The 23,050-nt window shown below is 39.6% G+C and overlaps 1 protein-coding gene across 4 annotated transcripts in view; it reads right to left on the bottom strand.

The window, feature by feature from the left end:
• bcar3 (BCAR3 adaptor protein, NSP family member) overlaps positions 1-23,050 on the bottom strand; it is a 69,596-nt gene that overhangs the window by 25,462 nt on the left and 21,084 nt on the right. For 2 of the 4 annotated variants that reach the window (XM_017467895.3, XM_017467897.3), the window contains exon 3: positions 11,188-11,227. In XM_017467895.3, coding sequence (XP_017323384.2) covers positions 11,188-11,227 — 40 coding nt within the window. Of the gene's footprint in view, positions 1-692; positions 973-11,187; positions 11,228-17,963; positions 18,112-23,050 lie in introns of those variants that run through there. The other 2 variants (XM_017467900.3, XM_017467898.3) reach the window with 2 other exon arrangements.

Here is a 23,050-nt window from a genome sequence, read left to right as displayed (position 1 = left end):
GCCTCATGACACATTGGCCGGTCTTGCATTACAGGGTGTCATCATGTCTGTATAAACACGTAAGGTGCAAAATTAGGTCTAGAAATGGAATGGCACTGCACACGTGTCTTGTGTTCAACACACTTAACACATTATGAACAGAACTATACAGCAGGTTATTTGTTCACACATAGACACGCTTAATGTACAGTATAAAGTATCCACTAAATTAAAGATTATGATAAAGATCATGTTGATATACACATAGATAGATAGATAGATAGATAGATAGATAGATCGACAGACAGACACCAACACTTTCCAGTAAGTGGATCACAAGGAGGCACAGATGATGTCAGACATCTTCACTTACTGTAATGAATACTGCTATAGAGCTAAAGAGCTGGAGCAAAGACTGGCACAATAACCTCCTTTTTTTTTACAGCACCCATATATCTTCTCACATCTCTATCTTCACACTCCTGAGGGCAGCACTAACATGGACAAGTGCACATGTTCCTGATACATAACTGCTTTAACTTCCAGTGTGTGTGTTGAAATACAGGGCAAATTTGTACTAAGTGTTAATCCCGACGCAACAGTAATACAGCGGCGTCTGACAACATCACCATATACTCTATCTGAACAATCAAGAGACAAAGGAATCCATTGTGTTCAGTAAAAAAGTCAGAACAAGTGCAACTGTCACTCACCTTGGCCCTCATGACTGAGTTCTTCTGGTAGAAACAGCACAGGGCTGCAGTGATGGTCCTTAAAACACTGCATCTCTCAGACATTTCTGTCCCTCACTAATTCCTCAGTGTTCGAAAACTAGTAATCGGCACTTCCAGTTCACCTACAAAACTCACAATTCATCACTTCCACATGCCTCTCATGTTTGGCAGCATGCTCACTTCTGTGTGTGTGTTTGTGTGTGTGTGTGTGTGTCTGTGGCAGTCACTCAGCGTAAGGCTGTGAGTGTGTGAGTGTGTGTGTGTGTATGAGACGAGCATTGCCTATGCCTCTCCATGCCGTTTCTCTAAGCCCCGCTCAGTCCATGTATGGAGGTGGGCTTTTCCCATGTGACCCCAGCATCCAGCCAATCAAATCAAAACCATTTTCAGACATAACATCCTTTGCTAAGCAGAGAGGGGAGGGTGAAAGTGGTAGTGGAGAAGCAACGAGGGGATGTGGGGGGGGAAAGGTGAGTTTTCCTATGTGTGTGTGGTGTTATAGGGAGTAAAAGACTGAGAGATGGCGTGCAAATGGGAGGGGAGAGTCAGGAGAAAGGTTTGACAGAGGCTGTTTCTGTACCCTACCATTGAAAACACCGAGCCTCAGTTGTACTCAATAGCTCCTTGTGAGTTTTCTAAAAGTGGATCTATTCTAGTTATACATTTACGGCCAATAATAATCAGTGTCTGTTTCTGGGTTTCTGCCTGGTGATACTCAGAGAACAAGGTTTTCTTTTCCCATTTCAACGGTTACTATTACACACACATTTCCACAGATACAATTGATTCTCTCATTCATTTTAATTATAATTATCCATATATTATCCATATAATTATCCAGATTATCCATATAAAATGCAGGTCTAAAAAGGTATTTCAAATTGAATTCAGTCCACTCAAACAGCTTCAGAAGCTCTAAGATAAATGTTGTACATGCGTAATCACTTCTCTTTGAAACGTCACACGTTTCATCATAACATCTTTGTCTGTGACTGCAATAGTCGAAAATTCTGAGGAAATGAACAACTCTGTATTAACACGCAGTTTTTAATGAGGCAACCATCTATTACATAAAACTACTGGAAAAGGGGAACAATACAGGAAGTGGTTAAGTTATGAATACAGGTTATGAGTTGAGCTGGCTTCTTTGAAATACCTTTACTGTTTGCTAGTGTATGCCTGTGGTAAAAAAATAAATAAAAAATCATCTCGGGATACGATCCAGAAACAAGGGGTGTGAAATGAGCAGATGGAAACAGGGTCACTGACACCCCTAAAACAAATGAAAGTTTACTGCACATTTCAAGGTCAGTCTAGTCATGCAGAGACGGTAAGTGTTTGTGTGAGTGTGTGTTCATTTATCAGACTACAACAGCCTGTTTTCACACATCCCACTGAATTTGAGTGTAACATAAATAGTAAAAGATCATGTGCAACTTGTAGTGAGATGGTAAATCTTTAAATGTAACCTAAGCTGATTTTGAAAATAAACAAATAAATAAATAAATACTGTATATAGAAAATACTTGTTCATCATAACCTTTACTAAACCAGGTCTTTAAACCATACAAGACTTTCTCTTGAAATTTGATTTCAGTCCAGGCTTTGGCACAGTGATAAGTAAGAAATAAAGCAGAACAGGCCATGCTGTTATAGAAAATAATCAGCAGTGTTGTGGAGCGATGCACGCCAATGCAAAGTGTACTGCGAAGCCGATTATACTGTGATACCCTGAAATTGATTGTTTTCTTATAACACTATGTCCTGAAGTGTTTATTCCTCTTATATCACAGCAGATATTATTAGGCTTAGATTATGTAAAGCATCCATCATATAATCAGTCTCTATAGGATTTCGCAATTTTGCGATCGCAGAAATGAACACGAAATCAAGCAAACTCCACAATATTCGCAGGAGCTTGCAAGTTTTTTTTTTTGTTTGTTCTTTTTAATTACCGCAGATTTTCTGCTGATTTGGGCCAAAACGCGTCATGTGGCATCATCACAACATGCATTCAGCCAAAGCCCTCTTCGATTCATGTGTGTCGAACATGAGTACAGCTAAAAGGTCTCATTTACCAACAACCATCACTGCGAAAGTGCAATTCAAGTAGTTTTACATCTAAAACCACAAAAAAACGTAGCAAGATCAAGCATTTATAGCCGCAACAATCACAAAATCCTGTATGGACTGATATTAAAAAGCACGCATTAATATAAACTTGTGTTGTGATTTGCAGCCGGTACTGTTCTGAGAACCGTGCTGTTGTAGAAACTTCTGAGCAATCGCATGCAAGAACTCCAAAGCACTGTGGTATAATTGTTATTATGATGTAAACAAATTTTTTTTTCATGAATAGGACATGAACATCATACATTTTCTAAATTCCTCCTATTACTACTAAGAGTATTACGAGTGACATTTATAGACCAGGCAGAGCTGCTCCTCTGATGCATTAATATGAAAGAGCGTGAGAGCATTGTGATCATAACTGACAGCTCAGTGTTCAGGGAGCAGCATGGTAGTGTCCTGTTTCAGTCTGCACTCAGCTCAAGGAGAACAGTAGGGGGCTTATGGATAAAAATATTACCCAGCGGGGGTCACTCTTCCCCATCAGGCTGTTCTGTCACCCAGCTGCTCTGATCCTCTGCAGGATCCTCCAAATGACCACACCTCTCCCCATGGGGCTGTAAACACCGGCCGCTCACTCACGGAATGAACACAACACTTAGTGTTATTGCACTTATTGCAGCTAGCTGCCTGACTACACGGGACTTCCTGAAAGGGGTGAGGGCAGACGGGGACTTTCTCTTGATTAGTGACATTATTAAGAGTATTAGGAATTCCATCATTTCCACTGAGGGAAATCTGTCTTTGGCTGGAATGATATCTGGAATGAGAACGAGCAGCATGTGAAAGTCTGGGAGATTCAAATATAAAGCTCAGTATGATGGCAGAAAGTTGACTGAGTCTGGGTTAGTGCATTTGTGGATGCAAGAATCAGTAGCTCAGAAATTGCGCACAGAACTACATGCAATTATAATTTCGAGATGTTCAATTAGTTGCTCAGTCTAAATCTGAAACTGTTATTTAAATGTAGACTTTTAGTACCATTTTTAGAACACCACCTCAGCTTTCAGTCAAAAAAAATCATCTTTCTAACTTATTTATGACATGACCAGAAATAAAAATGTATGTGTATATATATATATATATATATATATATATATATATATATATATATATATATATATATATAGAGAGAGAGAGAGAGAGAGAGAGAGAGAGAGCTTATCCACTTTAAAGGCAAACATTCAAATGCTTGAAGAAGTCCACACTTTAGAGAGCAGTTGAAATCTTTGTACCGTTACTAGCTTTAATTGCACCAGAATTATTTTGGGATTCAAACGGTTGGTTTTTTATCAGCAGTGGCCTGTTCTTTTTTCCCCCTATTACTTGTAAGAGGTAAACAAAGACATTATGAGTCCCTGGCACACCCTAAGAACCGTTCAGGAATGTTCTCCCAGAGTCCCAGAGGTTCAGCTCCCAAACTAGCTAATTACACTCAATAAAGCTCCAGAGCCCTGCAAGCAAATACATTTTTTCATGGCTCAGTGGGAAATGGAGTCTGCTTGGTGTTTTTTTGTTTTTTATTCGTGAGAGTGAAAATGAGTGGTTTAAAAACAGAACTTAGGGAAAGGAATGCAGGTCAAGAGAAAACATACTGTATATCCAACCGCAGAAATGACCTGACAGTTGGCTGCATAGTGTGCACGCTTGTTTAATTGTTGTATCCCGTCACTCAGATCTGTGCATTGATAAGTAACTTCATGTGGGTGATATGGATACAGTGATTCATGTGAACACAGTGAGGATATCTGGACTTTAGAACACAGCAAGGACAAACAGAGTGTTATAATACTGTACACACAACATTACACCCTCTCTCTGTCAGATGTGCACACATATATTCACAAAAACACACAAGTCCCTGTCAGCAGAGGATAAATAATGTTCCCCTGCATTACACATGCAGGTATGATGCTATAATATTTAAATAGAACTTTTAAAGGTTTCAGGGCAACAATCTGGTTTCATCCCAAAACTTACTTACTTTTTTTGGCTGCTGCCCAATAATAAATAGATTAAAATGTTGTTATTTGACAATGAAAACCATATAATCATTTACATGGTGATGCTTCCTGTAACAGTCTGTACATTTTCTGCTACAGGAGTCTGATATAAACAGAGGAAATGACTCTTTAGAGGTTTAATAACATAACAGACATTCCATCCATACATCTTCTACCGCTTACTCCTTCTTCAGCGTCACAGGGGAACCTGGAGCCTATCCCAGGGAGCATCGGGCACAAGGCGGGGTACACCCTGGACAGGGTGCCAGTCCATCGCAGGGCACAATCACATACACACTCACATACACTATGGACACTTTAGACATGCCAATCAGCCTACCATGCATGTCTTTGGACTGGGGGAGGAAACCCCCGCAGCACGGGGAGAACATGCAAACTCCGCACACACATGGCCCCGGCGGGAATCGTACCCCGGACCCTGGAGGTGTGAGGCGAACGTGCTAACCACTACTTTAATGAATACATTGGAAAATTGCTGGGGTATTAGAGTAATAAAAGACTTCAGCATGTGCTGTTATTGGAAAATAATCAACCTCACACCACCTTGTCTTTAATTTTCCTATAACTGCATGTGCTCTTTTGTTTAAGTTTTCCTGTTTTTGTTATTTAAGGATCTAGCAAATCTACATGATAAAGTAAAGTCTTTAAACTAGTCAAATGAACACATTTTGCCTCAGTGATTAAAATGGACTGTATATGCACAGCAGTTAACGATTGCTTTGACTGAATGAACAATTTTAATATAAAAATCTTTTCGCTATAAGGCAGTATGAAGTATCAGTAATATTATTAGTACCATTATACCTTGCTATGATCAAATTATATAATACCAGAGCACAACCCAAATCGCCGTTCACACAATCCACCTTTGAGCTTTCCACACCCAGTTGCTGTGTGATAAACAGATATTACCACTAGAGGGAGTAGTGTAGCAATATTTGAAATGTGTTTTCAGTGAGAGAAACAATTTCTAAATGTCTCCTTTTAGATCTCTTCATACTAGCTAGTCATTTTGCCTGAAGTATTCATTTGGCTCAGTGTGCGTGCCGGAAGCACATGAGAACCATTCAAACCGTACACAGGTCCAGTTGTGGTGAGTGCAGGCTTTGTTTTAGGCCAGGTGTATTTAACAGCAGCTGATTGATGGGATTGGCGTCAGTCCTACACTGAAGACCTTGTGAGCCAAAAGTAGTTAGGCAGAATTTTTATGGCACTCATCACTGACACAATGGCTGTGTAGAGAGAAAGAAACAGAGGGTGGATCTGTCTCTAAACCGCAAGCAACACTTTTAAATTAGCTCAAGATATAGTGCCATTGATCCACTCTGTAAATGTCCGTAATGGCCAAACATTATTCTGCAGTAGTATCTATCATTGCTTAATGAAAAATATTTCTTGTTCTTAATTGTAATTTTAAAAAAATCCATATGTAGGCCTGTACTTTTTCTTAACCCAGCTTAACTCATTAAGCCTAACTGTTCCAGTTAAAGGGGATCTAAGGTTGACGGATGGTCTGGCTCAATAAGGATCGTTTGTCTTCAGCTGCTGATTTAAGGCCAGCTGTGCTCTTAATCATCCATGTTATGATATCCGCTGCTGGAAGGCATTACAGAACTGACCTGAGATCTGTGCTGAACCTGCTGGTCAGTCTGCATGATTGTGTGAGCTGAGACTAAGAGCTCAGACTGGCTGAAGGGGTTTCTCACAAGGCTCAGAGCACAGCAGATCTCACAGTGGGAACACAGGCGCATTGTTCATCCTAAGCTTTTTCATGAGCCCTTAGTAGATTACTGTGCGACTGGCTGTGTGTTTGTGAGAATCAGAAGCGTGTCAACTGCTCCGGCTAGAGGTTTCTGCTTCAACACTCTGAGGTCAGCTGTTTGTTAAGTAGCCTGTACCTTCTTTATGACACTTTAATATACTTTTTTCTACCTCCTTCTCTATTTGACAGACATCATAATGACAGTTTCCTGTGGGGTCCCTAAGGCCAGTCATTTTTAAAGCCTTGGCTACTCAAAAACATCTGACAGTCACAATGTGTCCTGATTGGTGCAGGCTCTATCTGGTTTCATCTATGAAGAGTATAATTCTACTACTGTAATTTATGCTGCTTCCTCCCGCTCTCCAAAACCTCCTCAACCCCCTGGGGTAAGATTGCATTCCCCACCCAATGAAGCACTGATATTTTTAGACACTCTTCTCCAAGCAGCTCATACCCTCCCTCCTCCCCTTCAAATCATCTTTGATGATAATATCCATGTCACGTCAGAAAAAAAAGCGATCTCGGGTTTACATGCAACACTAGCTGGACCAGTGATTGACGTCATAGAAACCTGAGGACATGATGGTACAATGCGTGTCACTTTCACTTAATCATGCCATGCCGTATATAGAAATAACTCACTAGTACCAGAGCTACTGAGAATTCGTAACCGTTACGTCTAACCAGAACATCCAGCTAGAGGTTATTCTTTTGTACTAGCTGGTATAAAGGGACAAGCAGAACTGAACCATCCCTCTCTTTCAAGGAAAAAATAGATAAAAGTCGTTATCACATCTTAACACATGGTTAAAGTGGGTTAGTTTTTTTTGTTTGTTTACGCTTGTGGAACACCACCAACAGTTATAAGTAAATATACACAGAATGGTATTGGGGCTGATTTCTGTTTATACCATACATTAAATTCACAAAACCTATTGATGAAAATCATGTCACATTCATTTTGTATGCATTAGGATTCATTTATTTACAATGACACGTCATCATCTACGATTGAGTAGGCACACATGAAACACAACAGTTTATTTATGACATCTTAGCAAGTGAAACTATTTTTGAATGCAAGCTCCGTGCACACAGGGAAGAGGCGGGATTTGAACCCCCAGCCCCAGAGTTGTGAGGCAAGCGTGTTAATCTCTAAGCCAACATACCCCCCCCCCATTTTATCTAGTAGTTGTTAATGTAAGACAATCATAAACCAAATACAGCATAAGATTATTAAACCTACTTTTAGACATTTTTACTAATTTCAGGCTTTAAAATTTCTTATTCACTTCTCAAATAATTTAGCTTTTTCCATGGAAAATAAATACTTAAATGAGCAAAATTTTCTAGCAATAGAACAAGAGTATTTCATATGTAAAAGGACGCTTAATAATCTTAGATTTGGTTAATTGTAATCTTAAAACAGGAAATACTAGACAAATTTGACTAGATTGAATATATTTTCCCTTGATAAGATGTCATTTTCTGGCACCCTGTCCAGGGTGTACCCTGCCTTGTGCCCGATGCCCCCTGGGATAGGGTCCAGGTTCCCCCGTGACCCTGAAGAAGGAGTAAGCGGTAGAAGATGGATGGATGGATGGAAGATGTCATTTTTTGTAGTCTAATTAACATTAAACATTTAAAAAATGCCTCTGGAGAAATGAAAGAAAATAGACTAAGCAAACGTTGTCTCATCAGAGTACAAACATTTTTCGGCTAATGACAAGTTTAGAAGCCTAACTTCTAAGCACCAAAATCAAGCCACAGGAAGTGACAAAAGTACACTTGCACTTTGATGCTCGACCATGGTTCTTCTGTGTTCAAATTGGTAACTTCCTGTTAAACGTGATCAGCAGAGTCTAAACCAGGCCGGTTGTAAAACAATGACTAAACTGAATATGGAAACAGCGGCTTACGTGCAGTTTAAAGGAGCCAACTTGCCAATGCATAGCGTAAGTCATATATGGATTTCATAGACACATATTCTGTGCATTCTGAGGTTTAATTCCATCAAGATCCTGCTACAGAAAGAGTGTGATACAGATCCTTCCTCCTACAAGTTGTCCATGTGCCACACGTGATAATAAAGTGTCTGTCACCATCGTGTCAGGTTAGCGGATCACAGGAAATCCTACACCAACTAATGAAGTCAAGCCAAAGTACACTTTCACTAGGGAGATGTGGCGAGCGAGTGGTTTAGAGAATTAACAGAACATATTGGGATTAGGGCATATTAGCTTGGCATAGAAAAAAACCAATGAACATCTTGTATCTAAGCCTAACAAATCTAATGGGAGTATATTAGGAACCCCACAGGAGGGGACCCAAGACCTCCCTTTCACCACTAAAGCGGGTACACGATGTGGAGTTGTTGGTGCACAGTTGTTGACAACAAACATGACACTGACACTAATAAAACCTTGACCCTTCAGCACTTGTTGCTTCATTTCCAATATTCTGGAAGGTTTTTCAATTCCCAAAATCATTTCCTGCACAAGTCTCATGCCCTTGCTTCATTGGATATTAATAAAAGCTTTATTAAAAAAAAGAAGATTGAATTTCATTGAATAAGACACTCATTTCTAGCTTGATCACGCCGATAGTGTCTGATACTCTAGATCAGTGGTCACCAACCCTCTTCCTCGAGATCTACCTTCCTGCAGGTTTCATCTCCAACCATACCTGTTTCAGCTGATCAAGAACTTCTTAAGGCAATGAATAGATGGTCAGGTGGGCACGATTATGAGTGGAGCTAAAGACTTCAGGAAGGTAGATCTCCAGGAACAGAGATGGTGAAAACTGCTCTTCATAAACACACTAGATAATCAGTTTAATTCTACTGCCACTTAAGGCAGGTTTCACTGCACCTTCCTTCACACATCGCTCTTAATTTCAACGGAAAACAACATATTTATATGTGAATTCCCAATACATCTCGGATTGCCATGCTTTTGACAGATAATATACTGTTTTGTTATGAGGTTCACTAAAAATTTTTTTTTAAAAAGCTCATAATACATGGATTATCAGGTTACCTCCTATCGAGTTGCATTTCATAATAAAGCCCAGGAGATTCAGATTCTACTCCATTCAGTCATCATTCTGACTCTCTGTGTGCTTCATCAACTGGAATGATTCAGTATTATGAGTCGTGGTGAATGAAATCCAGCCCCTGACTATTGCAAATGTGCGTGTGGATACTGTTTGCTTTACTCTGTACTGTATGTCTGAGGTGGGCCTGTGAGGAGTTTACTCTTCACAAAGACCTGCAAACCTTTAGATGATCAGGGCTTTGAGTGAGTGAGTGTGTGTGTGTGTGTGTGTGTGTGTGTGTGTGTGTGTGTGTGTGTGTAAGAAGGATGGCATCTCAGCTGGCTGAGAGAGCTAGTTGTGTGGTGACAGAGTGAACTGACAGGCTTCATCAGGTGGTGCACACTGAAAAACATGGTTCAGGCGATACACATTATAACAGGCCATTCAGAGAAATAACACCCTCTAACTAAATCTTTAGACCAAGATTACTGTGTGTGTGTGTGTGTGTGTGTGATGATGATGATGATGATGAAGGCTTCTCATAAGATCTGGATTAGATCATATTCCCTGGTATCAGAGTGTGTGAACAGCTTATGAGGACAGATAGTTTTATAACTTCCAAAAAGAAGCTTTTATTCCATGTCCATGTTCAATGACACTATAGTGTGTGAATTTAGTTATCTTCCGTATTAATGCAAAAATCGCATTCAGATAAGTCCTAAATGGTTCCAAGCAAAATACGATGAGTTAATTTACACATAGTTATGGCATGATTATAGAGGATGTGCTCAAAATGTTCTTTCAGAGCTGATCTGATCTGATGTTCCTTATGTAAACTCTTGCTCTAGTGTTTCCTGTGTTTCAGAAGCAGCTCTCCTGGGGTTTGTGGTGTATGTCCTCAACTCTTCTTATCAAAGCACCAGCAAAGACTACATGTACATACAGAAGCTCAAACATCTTCAACTTGAAAATCAAATCACGTCAGAAATAAAATGAACACAAATCCACTGACTTTTGTACCTTAAGTTAGAGGAACATAATTGTAGAGGAGCATCATTAAGGAACATAATTGGACCTTCAAGATGATGGTGATACCTTTGAAGGTACGTTTACAGCTGTCTGTACCTTGCAGAACTAAAGCGTGCCTGTACAGAACTTTTTTTTTTCTAACAGTGTACGTGTTGAAAGTCTGTTTAACCAGTCCAATGCACTTTTTCATTTACAGTACATACTGTATACCTACAGAGTTTAATATATATATATATATATATATATATATATATATATATATATATATATATATATATATATATATATATATATTTGTGCATCCATTAACACTTCTGAGTTTCCTGAACAGTAACCACTTATGTACAGGACTTATCCAGAGCCTCAACATGAAATACACACCATACACACTATCCAGTCAGCTAGAACACTTTGAACACAAGTCCACAGCATTTCACATTAGCATGCAAGGTCGAGGGCCATTAAACAGAAATTGCAAGGGGAAAGATCTTACCTTGACATACTCCATGGTGGGATCGATGCCTCCAGCGTCCCTGCGACAGAGAGACAAAACTCGCTTTAATGAACACATTCACTCGGTGTTTGTCTCGCTCCCTGTTCCTGAGTGTCTGTGTCTGCAGCCTGTGCGTTTGAGGAAGACTAACCACTGACCACTAATCACTGACCACTTCACACAGCCATGCAAGTCCAGAAACCCCCGATGCACGCACACACACAAACACACACACACACACAGAGTACTACAGATAACAGATCATATCAAGCCAGATACTGTACAAGAGGAAATACCTTATGAAGAATGACATGAAGTCACAAGAGGAGAACCAAGAATATAAAGGAAAATGCAAAGGTTTGTTACAAAGACTTAAGATTTGGTGGTAATCTCAACACCCCCCCCCACCCCCCCCACTGTCTGAAATTCTACTGGATTATAGTCAGTGGGTACACTAATACCTAAAGATTTAAGTAGGATTTCCAGCAATAAAACAAGCATATGATGAAATAAAGCAGAAATCAATATATATGACAGCATAGTTCAGTATACTCTTTCCATGTAGTTAAAATAAATAAATAAATAAAGCTTATCCCTGCTAGTATGACTTACGCTACCTGCAGCAGTGACCCCTGCTCAGATGTCTTGCATGCTGCATTTTTCGCTGTATGTGGAACGCAGGAAATGTGGCGGTAAAAACAGAAACGCTTGTCTTCCCAGCACATTGTTAGTTAAAGTGGTGAGGCATGCTGCTCAGCTTTTTCTGCATTTAGCTCTGTCTCCACCGCCACACCGGCCACGACCTGGCCTGCCCCCAGCTAACCACCTTTCATCTTGGCTTACATAAAAAATAGCCTTCTTTCTTTCTCTCTGTGCTTTATGACGCCCTCTCTCTCTTTCTTCTTTCTGTCTTGATTTCCAGCACGCTGTGTGATTGGGTGTCTTACACCCTCAGGAGAATAAAAGCTTCTGTTCAGGTTCAGTTCCAGAGCCTAGGATCTTATAAAACATTCGACAGTAGCAGCTAGGTTTATGTAGACCTGGAGGTGCAATTTTTTTTTTAATGGATGGCTATCAAATATTATATATTGTTCTAGTATTTGTTGTTCAGAATTTGGTATATTTGGGATGTTGCTTTTGTCTACTTGTGTCTCAGGATAAAAGAGATTAACATGCCCAAATTAGAGGTTAAAAAGTGACATGTGGCAGTCGCTGCTGCTGAAATTAAGCACTAGGGCTGAGCAATATGAAAAGAAAGTACTGTCATAAAGATTTTAGCAAAATACCTTAAAGCTGCAGTATCAAAGTTTTTTTTTTGGTTAAAATGAGCAAAAATCAATTATTGAGCAAGTACGTAAAATAATCAGTGTCTCCTTATCTTACCCCTGATTCGCAATGCTAAGCTTATAGTAATGATTTAGAATTTGAGCTGTCGGGTCGGATTTTGCGTGAAGCATCAGTTGCATTGACGTCAGACGTCATTTGCGCAGCCTTTGGAATCACCACCCCTTTGCGTTCTTATGTCACGTCTGTAAACAGATGGAATGGTGATGGTGGTGTTTGTAGCTTGTCCTTCCTTACAAGAGTTGTTTAGAATTCAAACTGTCATCTATGTAGATGGCTACTTTATTCTGGATAGTTCTAAACACAATCGTCGCTGACATCTGGGGAATCAGCTGTTGTCAAAACCAAGAAACCTTGAACTGTGGAGAGGCTGCAGTCAAAAAATGAAAGCGACCGAGCCCGTGCTAAAACGAGAATAAATATCAGCATGTCTTTTGAGAGGTGGCGAAAACTCTGAGACCTGAAGGGATTGAAGGCTGATGCAGAGATTGGCTTTTTTCAGCTGAACACGTCAGATGTTTCAGTGGCGCTATAGGTAGCTAGCTAACATTACCATACTTGTTTGCTTGATTCAGCTAGGTATCAAGTTTCCTATGTTGTTTTTTTTTTTGTTTTTTGTTTTGTTTTGCTATGGTCAATGTGGTAACTTGCACTTATTTTCTGCTAGCTATCAGAGAGAGCAACTCACCTCTACTCCATGAAAACCTCTATTGTCAAGTATTGGAGCTAATATACAACCCATATGAATACCTCAAACCATCAGATTCATCCATGCAGAGGAGCAGTGCTGAAGCAGAACCCACGTGTATATATATATATATATATATATATATATATATATATATATATATATATATATATATATTTTTTTTTTTTTTAACTCCGCAAGTTTTATATTTCAAACAGAGATGCAAACGTTCAGTCCAGCAGCTTTAATAATGACTGACAATAGGAAAATATCTCTGCAAATTATTTTACAGATATTAACGAAAGGAATTCATTTTGTTGGACACTACATGTCGAACATGTTAAATAAACTTCTGCTCTGTTTTCTTTGGTTCATGCAGTGAAACTAATGAAAATATCAATGGATAACAATCACTATTAGAAGGTCACATATTAGACATTGATTCATAACTATTATATGTATATATGAGTAGTGAAAACAGTTTTTTGGGGAACATTAAGAGCTTATTAGTGCATTTTGTAGGTTATAATCCATCTTCCTCTTTAATACCTACTCTTTCTGGAAATAAGCAGGCTAATTAATGTTAGTTAAATGAGTAGTAGCACTGTAATCCATCTCTCAGTCCATCTGTGTAACCTTCTGCTTCTAGAAGTTAAAGCAGCAAACTGCAAACTGGAGGTTCATAAGCACCTGTGTGTACTGTCTAATTTTAATATTCAAATATCCATAAGTGTTAATGAGCAGGCAATGATGTTTGTTTAACTGCTAAGTCTTTAATATGATCAAGTACTATTTTCCCACTGTAATGAAACTTCTCTCCAGTGGTATCCACTGAAAGCTTCATTGGATTAATGTACTTTGTGTGCTCGCAGTCACAGTGCATATTTATAACAATCTGACATATCTGTAGCGGGACATGGCAGTTTATTAGCTAGCAGGTTTGTCTCGCACCTCTGGGGCTGGGGGTTCAAATCCCACGAATTTGCATGTTCTCCCGTGCTTCAGGGGTTTCCTCAGGGTACTCTGGTTTCCTCCCCTAGTCTGAAGACATGCGTTGTAGGCTGATTGGCATTTCCAGATTGTCTGTAGTGTGTAAATGTGTGTGTGTGTGTGTGTGTGATTGTGCCCTACCCCATCCAGGGTGTTCCCTCTGCCTTGTGCCCCGAGATACCTGGGATAGGCTCCAGGCTCCCCACAACCGTGTGTAGGATAATCAGTACAGAAAATGGATGGATGGAACATATCTGTGTTTTACATTTACTAAACCAGTGAATGAAAATGCAACGTAAACACAGAGCAGTGTCAGGTGTAAAATGAATAATGGTCATAGAGAGGTTGAGTGTGCAGTATCACTTATGGTGTAAAATAGGCCTAATCTGCAAAGCTGAGGCACCTCATTTGTGTCCATTGTACTTTAAGACTTTTGATATAACTCTGCTGAACATTATTGGAAATGTCCTAACTTTGTTTTGAGTTGCGCTGAACACTTGCGCTGTGGTGCTGGAACTACGGTTCCAGCACCACAGCTGCTGTGGCCTTAGGACTGCAATTACTACATACAATTTTGCACACTTTAGTGAACAGTGGATTAGTTCAACAAAACAAACTTCATAATAATACCATAATGAACTTTCTTTTACTTTCACACTATCCGTTGTTACCCAGATGAGGACGGGTTCCTCTCAAGGTTTTTTCCTCATATCATCTTAAGGAGTTTTTCCTTTCCACCGTCGCCACCGGCTTGCTCAATAGGGATAAATTCACACACTTAAAATCTGTATCCTGTGTTTATATGTTTCTGTAAAGCTGCTTTGAGACAATGTCCAATGTAAAAGGCACTATACAAATAAAATTGAATTGAATTGAACTTGTGAGTTTCTGGCCAACCACATGAGAGTAAAAATCGCCTGCTTACTAACTTTTTTTTTGTGCCGATGCACATGTCCACCTTGCTGTGCTGAGCACTCAGATCTTTTCTTTTTTTTATATGTAGACATTCTTCCTGATTCATTTGAACACAGAGCAAAATGAATACCCAAATAATGGTTTCACTATTCAAATACAGGCTGCCTCAAACAACTAACTGGGTATTTGAATACCTGTGTACACTCTGGAGTGCTTTTGTTAGCACTTTGGGCTCATCAAAACCACCCATATGGTCTACATCCCACAGAGAGGCTTGAGGCATTTAGGACACAGCCATTCCGAGACACCCATCCATCTCGCTTCTCGTCCTCCTGTGCCTCTGCCAAGCCACAGCTGCGTTGTGTCTCAAAGTAGCGATTTGGACCCAGCTGAACTGTTGAGTTTCTCCAAACCTCTCCGGTCAGGAGCAGGCCACAGGAGGGAGGATGCAGCAGGTCACAGAGAGGCTGTTTCTGGATTTCTGTGGCATCCGAGACACTTTATGAGACCTTATATACATAGCTATATGCTCTCTCTGTCTCTCTCTCTGTCTCTCTCTCTCTCTCAAACACACACACACTCAGAGATTTCAGTGTAAATCAGTTGTCATTGTAAACATTGTTTCCACCAGATATGTCTTATATTTACAGTAACATTAGAAGAGGACATGAAAATTGATTCATTGTGACATGTGGGATATCTGGCTCTCACTTTCTCTATTCTTATATCTCCTCTTTTCTCTCAGATTTAAAACAGCCCTATTTGTGTGTGTGTGTGTGTGTGTGTGTGTGTGTGTGTGTGTGTGTGTGTGTGTGTATGAGGGAAACAGAAATAAGTAAGAGACAATCCATCCCAAACCTGATAGTTAAAAATGTTTGTTTACACTCACAGTGAAAGGAAATCTCTTAAACCCCCTGCTACAGTAGGTGGCGCAGGAGATATGGAGAATGATGATCTAAAAACAAACTTAAAACATAGCAGCATGAGAAAGACACAAGTTCTGAATAACAATTTCCAGAGCCTTTCTGGTTACTGATGAATATAAAGATTAGTCTTATCGTGTGCTTTATGGGGTTGTATTGTGCTTCAGTCCGCCTGTATGCTGGGCTTATCACAGCTGTTTGGGGACAGGGATGACAAGGTGAGAAAAACTGAGCCGTTCCGGGAAGAGAAGGGCTTGATGATGACGCAGGTGCAGAAAGCAATCAAACCTCTATCAACAGCTAGAATTGAGCGGATGTTTAATCAGCTTTTGTCTGCCTTTAGACGGCCTGACACTAACAGAAAACACACACTCACGCACACAATCAAAAGTGTGTGTCCCTAATTCGGCTGGCTTTCATCTGCGCAGTTACACCCCCACACCCACAGTTATTTTCATACAGTGCGGTTTTGTTATCTTCTGCAGTTTTGTGGTTATACAGTACTTTCCTGCTCAAGGCTACATGACACACACATAATCTCTTCATGACATAATCTAATCAGTGACACAAGCCTAGTGTTTCAATTAAATAAACGTTTCTGTGGCATGAAGTATGTTGTCATGCAAAGTAGCAAAAATGTTCTTAACTAAAGTAACTTTAGTCCAGGTCCAAGTCGAATGTCTTTTCCATAATGAGCCATGAAACAGATATGTTATGTATAATATGTTAACAAGGTGACTTTTAGCAAAAAAAAAAAAAAAAAATCTGCATACAGGGACATGTACAGTACAGTCTACAAGCAATGTTTTCTTGCCAGCCAACACTTTCACACACAAAACTAGCTGTATATCTGAAACTGCACCTTTTTTTTTTTTTTTACTATATACTGCACTATGCAGGAGCTTTTGATCATGCCTGAAAGTCTAAAGGAGTGAACTGACGGAATCCCAGGATGCACTGTGGAAGGTTAGTGAACAAACAATGAACCCCCATAATGCAACTTGCAGTTTGTAGGGAATACATTTTACACAGAGTAGTACTCTGGGAGAAATGGTAGGAGAGGTATTTATTTTATTATTTGTATTATTCATATCCAAATTCATATTCATTAGGTGGGGGACACCCTGGTCAGGGTGCCAACTCATCACAGGGCACAATCGCACACACATTCTCACTCTACGGACAATTTGGAAATGCCAATCAGCCTACAGTGCATGTCCTTGGACTAGGGGAGGAAACTGGAGTACCTGGAGGAAACCCCCAAAGCACGGGGAGAACATGCAAACTTCAAGCACACAGGGCAGAAGCGGTAATCATTTCCCCAACCCTGACATGCTAACCAATAAGCAACTGTGCCAACCCCCCCCCCCATTAATATTCATATTATTGTTATTATTTTTAGTTGTTATACTAATAATTATATTTATTCTATTTTGTTTGTTTATTGAGGCAGTATTTCTAGTCTTTGTGTGTGTAATATTACTTTAGTAGTACTTAGTAGTTGTACTACTTGTAGTTTTCATTATTATTTTAGTTTAGCTAACTATAATAACCTGAATAACCCACACTTTACAAGCCAGTATTGCACTTTATCACTGTACAGTACTGTATTCTTACTTATATAACATATATGCTGCCTCTCCATGATCTCCTCCATCTCTCACTCTATCAGTTCTCTCACATTCTCATTAAAAGCCCACATGGATTCAAGCACATCCAGAAATTTCTGTGCACTCCTCTGTGTTTAGAGTAGATCTGAGTCTTAGTAAAACCAATGATACATAGATGAGCTGCGATATCAGATATCCTACGCTGGTTTACAACCATTAATAGTTCATATGCCAGCCAGTATAACAAACTCCTCAGACTACAGATAAAAGGAAGCATGGCTTTTAACCACTCTCTCAGTCACTCACCTGAACTTATACACACTCCAACACTCCATATGACAGACCAGATCACACCTCCTGAAAGCCAGTTAAACTCCTGTGTATGTCTCCATGAAATCCACATCTAAGCTCACACATAAAACTGTAAGTAAACAGGAAAAATGGCACAAGCTTTTTACTCAGATCCTCTCTGCTTTACTCGGTTTCTGTGTATCTTAGTTTCTGCCCTCCTCTCCACTCTGGTTTTCTCTCTCTCTCTCTCTCTCTCTCTCTCTCTCTCTCTCTCTCTCTCTCTCTCTCTCTCTCTCTCTCTCTATCTCACACACACACACACACACACACACACACACACACACACACAGACGCACAAATACAGCCTTCATCAACTCTTCCGTATATCACCAGAGTTGCAAGCAGGTGTTGTTATGGTGATGAGAGGTCGTTGCTAGCTGTACAGTCTGTGTCGCTCTTTAGTGTGTGATAGCCATTTTTCACCTTTCCTCTCTTCAGTGACAGTAAAACAGCAGATCAATGTTAGGTAACCTTCTAAATATCACCTGATACATGTTCTTGTCTTTGTGGTAAGCCAAACACACTGTTAACAGACAGGCACACACACACACACACACACACACACACACACACACACATACACAGCACTTCCTGACTGGATTACATCCAAAAGTTGTGTTTGTATAGCAAGACACTACGAGAGTGAAAATTCATGTCTAGACTACCTTATCATTCTGCCCTGTAATACGAGTGGCTATTATCTCAGGAGGTAATGTCATATTTCACCAAAGGTGTCCCTTATTTCTGTACTGTCTGAGGTCATGAGTTATTTCACTTTACACCACAGTGCTGTTGAATTCTTGGCTCTGATTGGTCAGCAGGTGTTGATACATTTTCTATAACAGCAGCTTGGGCAGTAGCGCAGGCTGTAATCCAAATCACATTTACAGTAATGTACTTGTTCTAATATCTTCTAATCATTGCGCTAGTAACAGCTAATTCACAGGGATGTGTATGGCGGAAGTTCTACGTCATCTCAGACTAATACTAATTTATTTAAAATTATAGTATAGTTATTGATATAGTGATGCTTTCAGTAAGGTGGTGTTAATTTAACAATTTTTGGAAGGAGTCTCCAGTGTTAACACTGTAACATTCAGAGGTAAAGCAAACAAAACAAAACAAAAGAGATTCTGGTGAGGGACCATTTATAGCCGTTATAATGTAAGTAACACGAACTGACATTTTTTTCTCACTTGTCACATGTTCCATGAACGTAACTATAAATGGATAAAATGTACAATGAGTTGTTACATTTTAAACAATCTAATGATTGGCAAATTGCCATGTTTTATTCCTTCTGTAACACCAGAGTTGTTATATAATTATATACTTCATAATTCAGAGGCATTATTTGGGTGTGGTAAGGTGTGGCGTTACTTTACTGTGCTTTGGAACAATATAATAAATGTTTTTTGCTTCAATTTGGTATCTCTTTGGTGAAATATTGCTCAACATAATTTTTTATGATACTGCCATATCAATCCTTTTGCCTGTAAGTGTCTTGTTTGTTTGAGAAACCTTTTGATGGCTTTCAGGAATGAAACTGTTGTGGACTTATGATGACACATCCTCTGTGAATGTAGCTCCTCATATTAAAACACAGGGTGTCCGTAAAAAGAACGGAAAAAAAAAACGAGAGTACCAGAAGCACTATCTCTAGCCTTTCAACCAATGGTAATGCCCTATTTCACCCTGTAAGGGGAAAAAAAATCATATAAAAAATAGTCTGAAGCAGAAGAAATTGAGTTAAAATGAAGAATGAAGCAATAAGGTTTCCCCCATTATGCTGTTGTGCTGCAATTGAAGCCTGTTCAGTAAATGTTTTCTAGTTTTGTCAGGCAGAGATGTTATCAGAGAAAGGCGACCTGGTTAAACAGAGGACAAATGGAAACAATACAGCTTTGTCGGTGCATTGTGATAATATCAGTAGAGATGAGACACACAAGTCTGAAGGTGTAGCACTCAAACAGGGACAGGAGGACAGAGACACAGTGAGATGTGAAAGGAATAAAAACAGGGTCAGGGTGACATGAGAGAAGACTTTTCTGATTTTTTTTTTTTAAAAGCAAGACAGTGAAGACATACTATTGCTGCTGCTACTACTACTACTCCTACCACTAATAATAATAATAGCCAAATGGCGCTTTTATCCAAAGCACTTTACACTGTGTCTCATTCACCCATTCACACACACACTCCAATGGTAGCAGAGCTGCCATGCAAGGCACTAACTTGCCATTGGGAGCAACTTGGGGTTCAGTGTCTCGCCCAAGGACACTTCGGCATGTGGAGTCATATGGGCCGGGAATCGAACCGCCAACCCTATGTTTAGTGGACAACCCGCTCTACCACCTGAGCCACAGCCTCAGTATCATTTAATAAAAAAAACAACAATAACATTTTAAACAGCTTTATTATTATTATTATTGTTATTATTATTATTATTAGTAGTAGTAGTAGTAGTAGTAGTAGTAGTAGTAGTAGTAGTTCTTTGTGGTTTACTGACCAATTCTAATGGATACAAAATACAAAACAAAAGAATAAAAAGATTAACCCCTTAAAAGCTCAGGACATATTCTCAGTCCTCACTCTTGTACATAGCGTCACTGTAGTTGCTTGATAATGTACAGAATTATATACTGCAAGATAATAAACTGAAATATTAAGTGGTTAATATTAATAAAGCAATTATAACAAAGACAGAAAAGGTGATAAAGTACGCTAAGGTTTTCAGGTTAAGCCATTCCAAAACTCTTCTTTAATCGTCACTGTTGCTTTAATGTCATTTTTGAAGCATTTAAGCAGTTGTATCTGAGCCAGCTGTGTGTCAGTAATTAAAGCGATGTGTCAGGAATGTATTGTTTTGAGCAACATTTCAGTGGTGAAGGGGAGGATGTGTCAAACATAATTACATAGTACAGCAGGCTGAAGAGGTTGGCCCACTCTGACACCACCATGTGTCATTCACTTGTATTTATTACTGTTACGGGAAGAGCAGCAGCTGGAAGAGGTGGCAGGTTCGAGTTCATGCTCTCTGTTTAACTCTGGTCTCTGGCATCATTACAGCAGGAATGTCTTCATGGCACAGCAGTAACTCCAAATTTACCACAGCTGACAAACATAAGATTAAACACCAACCAATTATACAGCCCTTTACGCAATTAAAAGAAAGAGCAATAAGGAACATGAAAGACATTTTCCACTTTCACATATTAAGAGTGTACACACACTAAGCAGGTCCTGATTTTACTGGGTGATTGTGTGTATGTCCACCTGGAGCCAGTAGTGGAGTGTAACTGTGGGACAACTGTATGATGTGATTCACTGTTAGCAAGGACAGTCCTTTCTGTATTCATCAAGACAGAATTATTCATGAGAGAGAGAGAGAGAGAGAGAGAGAGAGAGAGAGAGAGAGAGAGAGAGAGAGAGAGAGAGATTTACTCTGTTAAATATAGTCTTTAGCTGTTAAAACTTCCACTTCACATATACTTGTTAATTCTCCCATAGAAGTGAGATCTGAATCATTGAATCATTTTCATGATTCAGATCAACTGAATCATTTTCAATTCCATCAGTTACTCCAATGAAACCTGCCATGCACACATGCCTATTGTTTTCTGTTTCTTACTGAGTGGAAGGAAATAAATGCTCATTTGAATGGTGTGTGTAACACAGTGTGAAGGATGTGAGATGCTATATGCGCTAATAGTGTTTGTTTGACTGAGCTGCACTGCTTCACTTAATAAAAGCTGTGAGGCAATAACTTTAATCTCCACCTACAGTGTGTACAATCACGTTCTGCATGACACACATAAGGAAAATTCAGAAATTTCTGTCTAAATGGTCTCTAAACCGGTTCATTATTATTTGTCGTTAATTGTCTGTTGCTCTAAGGTGCTCACTTTGCCGCTGCAGTTTGACCTCTCCTAACTCAATCAGATGCCACTTGTTCGCTCCTTCCTTTTCCTGTATTAGAAATAATTATAACTTGCTGTTGTGTTTGTGTGTGTGTGTGTGTGTGTGTGTGTGTGTGTGTGTTTGTATGTGTGTGTATGTGTGTGTGTGCAAGAGGACAAAAAGGACACCTCTTTCAGAATATTTGAGCAGTTATAATTGATTTACTAGTGTTAGAGGCTTGATGAACAGTTTCCTGAATCTGTTAAGCAGAAGGGAACACAGCTTGATATCACAACAAGAACCTGGCTTTGAGGTTTGTTTGTTTATGTACTTGTTTGTTTGTTTCTATAGCTTTTGATAGCTATACTACATGGCCAAATGTTTCTGGACACCTGACCAACTCAGCCATATGTCCTTGTTGAACAATCCATTCCCAAAGTCGTTCCCCCCTTTGCTGTTATAATAACCTCCATTCTTCTGGGAAGGCTTTCCACTAGATTTTTGTTTATATGGGAATTTCTGCCCATTCAGCCATGAGAGTATTAGTGATGTCAGGTGAGGAGGTCTGGAGTGCAGTCAGAGTTCCAGTTCATCCCAAAGGTGTTCAGTGGGGTTGAGTTCAGAGATCTGTGTAGGCCACTCGACCTCTTCCATACTAACCTTGGCAAGCCATGTTTTTATGGAACTTAGAGGGGCACTGTTACGATGAGGCCCCTTGGTTTAGGCCCCTTGGTTCCAGTGAAGGGAAAATGTAATGCTACAGCCTACAAAGACATTCTATACAAGTGTATGCTTATGGCAACAGTATGGGGAAGACCCAAATATGGGTTTGATGGTCAGGTGTCAACATTCTTTTGGCATTTAATGTAGCTATAGCTGAAACCTTCTGGTCTGTGAGAGTGTTGTGGATATTAATATTGTATTATTTTGTCATAGTATCTGTAATAAATTTCCATGTTTCCTCTATGACTGAATGCAGGACGTGCACATTTTCAGCCGGATATTTGTGTCATCCATCCATCAATTTTCTATACCGCTTATCCTTCAGGGTCATGGGAAACCTGGAGCCTATTCCAGGAGACATGGGGCAGAAGGCAGGGTACACCCTGGACAAAGTGCCAATCCATCACAGGGCACAATCA

The sequence above is a fragment of the Ictalurus punctatus genome, chromosome 5, assembly GCF_001660625.3.
Source record: "Ictalurus punctatus breed USDA103 chromosome 5, Coco_2.0, whole genome shotgun sequence".
NCBI classification, from domain to species: domain Eukaryota; kingdom Metazoa; phylum Chordata; class Actinopteri; order Siluriformes; family Ictaluridae; genus Ictalurus; species Ictalurus punctatus.
This window is presented reverse-complemented; position numbering and strand designations above follow the sequence as displayed.